Here is a 7636-nt window from a genome sequence, read left to right as displayed (position 1 = left end):
TCTCTCCTGTCAGCCAGACAATCTGTGTAAATAGAGCCTCTCTAAAGAACCTCCTGCCAGCTCCAACCTCCCTTTCATCTCCCCAGGATTTATTGTGTGCCATTTTCACGGAATTTTAGAACAGTCTCTAATGAAGAGCGAGGATGGAAAGTTCTGTGCTGTGCAGAGCAGTTTCCAGTGGGACTCCAGATCTGCTGTCACCTTGCAGGGCCAGGCAGAGAGGCTGTTAAACATAGGCTGAGGTGATTTCCTCTCCTCACACGCAGGAGGTGTCTCTCCAGACTGCTGGATGATGTCTCTGCATCGCTCTGCAACAAGCTGGGAAAGCAGCTCTGGGAATAAAATATTCCAAAAAGCTGCATTTCCCAAGTCAGCAGGGAACACCCGGTATGGCACAGTTCATTCCCAGCCCCGGGTGCTGTGAGACAGGAACAGTCTGGGGCAGGAAGAACTGGATAACCAGGGAATGGCTGCTCCCACGGGCTGGCAGGGATCATTCCCGTGTGCAGGAGTGGAGCTGGCATCGAACGGGTCCTGTGCCGGCTGCTCTGCCCGGGCTGCAGCTGCACCCATTCCACAGCCACACCCAAGGAAAGCTCAAAAAAACTCGTTATAATGCAATTAATTTTAAAAACACACAGAAATATAACTTGTCCAAGCCCCTGTCCCTGCGGTCCTTCCCTGTTTGTACCTGGAATTCCAGGGGTGGCAGGCGGGAGCAGTTTCAAAGCTCCGGCTGCTGCATCCCACCCGTCTGCCCGGCAAAGCCCCTGGGCCGTACTGGTTTGACAGCCCCGGCTTCTCCCACACGGGCCCTGCGCTCCCCGACGAGCTCAGCAGGAGCAGCGAGCACGCAGCTCCCTCCCGGCTTTCGGCAGGTTTGAAACCCAAAGCCACAGAATCCAGCGGGGCAGAGCCACACCGGGAGCGTGAGGACTGCACAGGCTCCTGCTGTGTCCTGAGTGCAGGTGCCAGTCCTGCAGCAGCACCTCGGGCAGCGTGAGTGTGTCTGGCTGTGCCCGCAGGGATGGCGGGCAGGGATGGCACCGAGGGAGCGCCAGCGGTGCAGGTTATCCGTGGTTAACGCCTTAACAGCGTTTAACCAGCCCTGATCTCTCCAGTGTGAGACCCTGGCTGAGGCTGTCCTGGAGGGCTGGGGTCCCAGTGCCATGGGTCCCAGTGCCATGGGGTCCCAGTGCCATGGGGTCACACATGCCATGGGTCACGGTGCCATGGGGTCACACATGCCATGGGTCCCAGTGCCATGGGGTCCCAGTGCTGTGGGTCCCAGTGCTGTGGGTCCCAGTGCCGTGGGTCACAGTGCCGTGGGTCACACATGCCATGGGGTCACACATGCCATGGGTCACAGTGCCATGGGGTCCCAGTGCCATGGGGTCCCAGTGCCATGGGGTCACACATGCCATGGGTCCCAGTGCCATGGGGTCCCAGTGCCATGGGTCACACATGCCATGGGTCCCAGTGCCATGGACTGCACGTGCTGGTGCTGCAGGGTGGGAGCAGAGGTGCTGAGGGTCAGGGGTCCGAGGGCTCCGTCCACAGCCGGACACCAGTACATGTCCCAGCACCATCTGCAGCTCCGGCCTCCAGGGTGACCCAGCCTGGGGTTCCACACTCTCCCTGCTTTCCTGCCCTGCTTTCAGTGGCACCCAGGGCCAGCCAAGGCTGAGGCTCTGCCCGGTATTGCCCTGGAGGGCAGACAGGAGCCAAGAGGCCCTGGCACCTTTCCTGGCTGCTCCAAACACTCTGGTGAGTCACCAGGAGAATCCGAGCCCCAGCACAGTTCAAGCTCAGGGAAAGGGATGTGGAAGGGAAGAGCAGCTTTCCAGATCTGATTCTCCTCTGACAATTTGCTCTTGACAGCAGTTGAAATCATCTTTGGAACCAACCCTGCATTCTAAGGACAGTGAACTTTGCCTTTCAGCACAGCTCTGCGTGTGCCAGGGGTTTCTTCAGGTTTTTGCGTCTGTAAGAAATCTCAGCAGCGGTTTTCCAACATCACTGTGCCCCCATATGGAGGGGTGGGTGAAAAAATCCTGAATCGGGAGTTTCAGAGGGAAACCAAAAGCGTCCTGCTCCTGTCCAGCCCTTCCCAGCTCTGTGTAGACCAGATTAACCCTCCTTTTACCACGGATGGGGAAACTGAGGCACAGTGACAGGACATGGTCCCCCACGCCAGGCTCCAGCCTCTCATTCTGGCTCGTTGCTCACCAGACCACAATCACTCTCTGTCACACCACATGTGATTCTGCTCCACATTCACATCCTCTCTCTGCCATGCTTTCACTTCCTTCCCAGGCAGGAAAGAGCCAGGACAGAGCTCGCCACTCGCCACCTCTTGGTTTATCAGTTACTTGGGGTTTCTTCCTATAAAGTAAACATTAAATTTTGAAATCCAGGAAAAGACTCCTCCACACCTCCTGGCACAGGAGCAGAAGCTGCTGGGATGTAAGGAAAGAGGGGACACTGATGTCCCAAAGCAAAGAGGGCGGCTGTGGCTGGGACACACTGGCACTGTGTGAGCACAGGCTCAGGGACAGCCGGACCCCGAGCCCCCACTGGGGCTCCAGGCAGGGCATTACGGGGAGTTTGCCTTCGAGGAGACCGCTCTGTCCTCCCTGCAAGTGTTCTGCAGCCCCCCAGGACAAAGGCGGCCGTGGCTGCTGTTGACGCCCACGATAAGTTCATCGTTGTGGGATATTTCTTTTTTCTGTGTGTCACTTAGAAATAATTTTCTTCTAGCAAATTTGTTCTCCTCCCCTCCACCCCCGAAGTGAAAAGGGAGTCTGTGCTCAAAGCCGCAGCTGAGATTGCAGAGACCTTCCCTTCCTGATCCTTATCTCACCAGGATGTAGGAGGATCCCTGGGGAATAGCTGGAAGCCTTTCGCTGGAGCCATCCAAGAAACGAGCAAGCCGAGTACAGCCTTGAAATGGCAAAACCATCAAGTGCTCGGGGAGCGGGATCCGAAAGCCCTTTAGCCCCATCTCAGTGTGACATCCCCGGGTTCTGCCGCACGGGACCCGCCCGGCTCTGATCCCAACCTGCCCGGCCCGGGCTGCTCCTGGAGCCTCCTCTCCATAGGCTCCGCCGCCTCAGCTCAATAACGGCATCTAAAAATACGCCTTGGAATCCTAATCTGCACCAAAGCCTTCGGGTGCTGCCTCACAGCCCTGCTGCAGCTCGCTCGCAGGTCTGGCTGCCAGCAGAGCCAGGGCTGGGCTTCTCCTGAGCAGCACCTCGGGCTGGGTCACACCAAGCTGCTCCCTGAGCCCACGCTCGGCCCCATTTGGCTCCTCTGCACGGAGTGTTTAATCACTTTGCAAGCTGTAAAAACCTCCAGCCCTGTGTTTCCTGAGCCTGGGGCTGAAGGAGAGCAGTGGGAGAAGGGCCGAGTGCCCCCGAAGGAGGATGCAGGGCCCGAGGAAGGGATGCAGCACCCACAGCACCCCAGGGCTGAGGGAAAGCCGCGCTCATGCGGGGCAGGGGCAGCAGAAGGGCACAGGCTCATCCTCCTTTGGTGACGGAGGAGTCACAGCAGTCCAGCACCGTGGCTCTGTCATATTTAGGACAGGAAACAGATGCTGCCTGGTGAGGAAGCACCTGAGGAGTATCAGAGCACCTTGTGCCTGCCCCGGCAGGAACCTGGTGGGAACAGGGGGTTCTGGGTGGAACCCCCCCGATTTGGCCCCAGCTGGGCTCGGTGGCATCGCCCTCGGACACAGTGTCCCACGGAAAGCACCTGCCTTCGGAGGAAAAGGGATGGGCAGGGCCAGAGCTGTTAAACCTGAGCGCTGCTGCAAACCCCGCTTGCACAGGGGCTGCTCCATCCTCCGGCCGCAGCTCCGGCCGCCCCGTCCGGCCGGGTCAGGGCGTTCTCACAGGGTGGAGCCTCTGCTCCAGCACCCTCCCTCTGCCTTTACAACTTGGTTTTCTTTCTCGTAGTCCTACTCTGATTTGATTGGGAGTTATTTTTTCCCCAACTCAAGTCTGCTTTGCCACGTTGGTAACGACAGAGTGACCTCTCCCTGTCCTTACCTTCACCCACGAGCCTTTCGTTTTTTAATGCAGCTGCCTTCAACACCCCTGAGCTGCCTCAGTTGTGATAGTGACTGTGGACAGATTAACTGGAATGATAAGTGGCAGCTTTGCAGCCAACTGCTGTTGACATTTTTGACTTCCAAAACGGCTTGTAAGAGGAACCTGTAAAACTGTTTCTTTATAAGTTGCTGGTAAGAAGGACTGCCCGTCCTTTCCCTTGAAGACGGCTTCCTTCCCAAGGCACTTTGCTGACTCGAGGCTGCTGAAGGGATGCAGTGAGCTTCGGGAGGGGTCTCCAGAGAGGGGAACAGTTCCTGGATGCTGAGATATCTGCAGCTGGGGGAGGCAACAGCTGATTTGCTGCCTGGGTGCTGAGGACATGAAATAGTGCAGAGGTTTGGATGTTGAAGCGTCTCTAGAACAAGCGAGCAGCAGACACTGAAGATCCCACACGTGGCCATCGATGCCTGCATTTCCTTCCGCAGCTTCAGCCAGCGAGGGAGCAACTGCAGGAGCTCACGATGCCAAACAACAGCCTGGCCCTGAGCAGCCTGGATGCGATTTACATCGGCAGCGAGTGCCTGGTGGCTCTGTTTGCCACTCTGGGCAACATCCTGGTGATCTGGGTGGTGAGGCTGAACGCGGCGTTCCAGAACACGACGCTCTATTTCATCGCGTCCCTGGCGCTGGCCGACATTGCCGTGGGGCTCCTGGTCATGCCCCTGGCCATTGTGGTGAGCCTGGGCGTCACCGTGCCCTCCTACAGCTGCCTCTTCATGTGCTGCCTCATGGTGGTGTTCACCAACGCCTCCATCCTGTCCCTGCTGGCCATCGCCATCGACAGGTACCTGCGAGTGAAGCTGCCCACCAGGTGAGGCTGCCTCGGGCTCCTCTGCCCAGCTTCTGCCCCACCTCCTCTGTCCTCCTTAACCTGGCCCCTTTCTAACAAATAATTACTTGAAGTGGATGCTTGTGCCTCAAAGCCCACCTGAGCACCCGGGGGTGCTCACGAACAGCTCGGTGTTACCAGGTGTTATCACCGATCAGAATTTAGTCACAGGATGTGTCTGTGGGCACACTTGAATTTCCACCACTTTGGTTAACTGCACAGGATGCTGAGCGTATTTCAAGTTTCTTTGGGTTTCTGAGGCTTGTCTTCTAAATAAAGTTCCTTTTAGTATTTGCTGAAAATACAAAAGTACTAACAAACTTATTAACAGTTAACTAAAGTTTACATTTAAATGAAAAGTACACAAGCTAGAAAAGCAAAGCATAACCTCAAGCATCCAAGAAGTCATATTTTATAATGGGAAAGGACCTGTGAAGCCGAAGAATGAATTTTAATCCTGCAAATGGCATAAACCAAATATAAAGAGGAAGGTACACCCAAGGAAGCCAAGAAATAAGATAGGACTGCAGCAAAGCAATATCCTGGCAAGAGGAGAACTAAGATCATAATGAAAGAAGAAATAAAATAGGTGAAAACATCCAATTTTAAACAAGGGAACTTAAGCCCAGTTCTTACTGATGCTGCAAAGTAACTGTTACAAATGAACAGTTGGGGCTTCTCTCAAGATAAAATTTGGTTTCCCCACAAAAAAAGTTAATGCTTCATTTTCTAACAATGATCCTGCAGTACCTGAACAGGCGAGTTCACCCTTAACTACTTTAAAACACTTCTCTTTAACATGACCTGGGATTTCTTCCCCTACAGATATAAAATAATCACAACAGAGAGGAGAGTTTGGTGGGCCCTGGGGCTGTGCTGGTCTCTGTCCCTGCTGGGAGGGCTTGTCCCCATGTTTGGCTGGAACAAGGCAGACCCAAGGAGCTCCAGCTTCCTGAGGTGCCGGTTCATCTCCGTGATGAGGATGGATTACATGGTGTATTTCTGCTTCTTCACATGGACCCTCGTGCCCCTGCTCATCATGTGTGCCCTGTATGCCGAGATCTTCTACATCATCCGCACAAAGCTCAGCCAAGGGACCGGTGTGAGAGGGGCTGGGGCTTTCTATGGCCAGGAGTTCAAGACAGCCAAGTCTCTTGCACTTGTTCTTTTCCTGTTTGCAATATCCTGGTTGCCTCTGTGCATTATAAACTGCGTTTCCTATTTCTACCCCGAGTCTCAGATCCCCCCGTATTTGATGTACTTGGGAATCCTCTTATCCCATGCCAATTCTGCCATGAACCCCATTGTCTATGCCTGCAAGATAAAGAAGTTCAAAACCACGTACCTTGTAATTTTAAAGACCTATATCCTGTGCGAAAAACCAGACCCAGCTCTTAAAGAGCAAACAACAGACCCAGAGTCATAAACAAAAGTAGAACCCTCCAGTGGGTACCAGACCACTGATAAACCACCTGGCTTTGCTAAGGAACTCTCGGGAAACTGCAGCAACCTGTAGCTCTGAAGCTGCTCTGAAGCTGTGTGTCTTTATGGAATATAATCTCTAAACACACAAGATGGAAATTTTGTCTCGTGTTGAGGGTTTTGGGGTTTTTTAACGTGAGGATTGGTTGAGTTGATTGAAAAATAGGATGTGTTCTTTGCTGTTCACAGTCCAGCAGCTCACAAGCTCACTGACTGTTCTCACACCATTTGTCTTGTCTGTCCATTTAGACTAAGCTCGAGTCTGGTCAGCTTGTGCTTCAGCCAGTGTTGTCACATTTTCATGAGTAATAATAAATATTAGATGGATTTTACATTAATTCAGCCTGCTGAGTCTTCCCATGACAATCAAAAAACTCTGCCCAGTTTCAGTCAATGTCTGGGATGGCACAGAAGTTGCAGTAATTGTTACACCACAGCTGACACAGCCCATTTTTAGGGAACATGGGTCAAACTGAAAAGAGGTTGTTAAAGGCCAGGCTCTTTTTTTCCCCATCTTTGAATAATAAAAGAGGTCTAGAAAAAGCACAAAAGGGAGCACATCATTCTGTTTCTTATCACAGAGTGTTGGTGAGTGTTGGAACAGAGCTGTTCCCTAGCTGAGATCAGGCATCTCATCTCTTATCTGATGTAACCCTTGTCACAGGCCAAAGCCCAGCACAGTGACACAGCTCAGCTCTATAAATAAACAAGGCAAAGGAAGCCACTGCACAAGAACATCGGAACTTACTGCAGGATCTCTTATGATCATTGATGGACCTGATTGATTTCAGCAGAAAAGCAGGTCCCGCCTAAACAGCAGAAAGTTATTTGTTAGAATGATGCACGGGGACCTTTGCTGATGTGTTTTGGACAAATTGAGGGAAGAGGGAGCGACTCTGCACCGAATTCCTGGCAGGCTGCCTGGCAAACTCCAAGGGAATGAGGCACAAGGATATGGAGGAAGAACAGAGAGGACCAAGAGCAAGCTGCAAACAGAGCAGTCCCAGCCAGCTGACTGCTCACCCGAGGGACCCCAGCCCACAGCTCACCTTCGAGTGAGGGAGGGAGACGCTCCCCACGTTTTCTTTATTAAATAGAGTTTGAAGAAACTGAGGTGAGAGCAGATAACAGCAAAACAAAGACCACGAGTTGTTCTACTGACCCTGTGGAAGTCTGTGGCACCCGCAGCAATCTGTGGCCAAGCCCA

General features: G+C 53.3%; 1 protein-coding gene across 1 annotated transcript; it reads left to right on the top strand.

The window, feature by feature from the left end:
- The first annotated feature begins 3861 nt into the window (after nt 1-3861).
- ADORA3 (adenosine A3 receptor) lies at nt 3862-6767 on the top strand. The gene is made up of 2 exons (XM_042013476.1): nt 3862-4929; nt 5773-6767. The coding sequence occupies exons 1-2, from the start codon at nt 4580-4582 to the stop codon at nt 6371-6373; spliced, it is 951 nt and encodes a 316-aa protein (XP_041869410.1). The 5' UTR covers nt 3862-4579; the 3' UTR covers nt 6374-6767.
- Nucleotides 6768-7636: the final 869 nt, after the last annotated feature.

Source organism: Corvus kubaryi, unplaced genomic scaffold (assembly GCF_017639235.1).
Source record: "Corvus kubaryi isolate FWS band 111438036 unplaced genomic scaffold, C.kubaryi_AGA036_p1.0 split1-37355, whole genome shotgun sequence".
Taxonomy (NCBI): Eukaryota; Metazoa; Chordata; class Aves; order Passeriformes; family Corvidae; genus Corvus; species Corvus kubaryi.
This window is presented reverse-complemented; position numbering and strand designations above follow the sequence as displayed.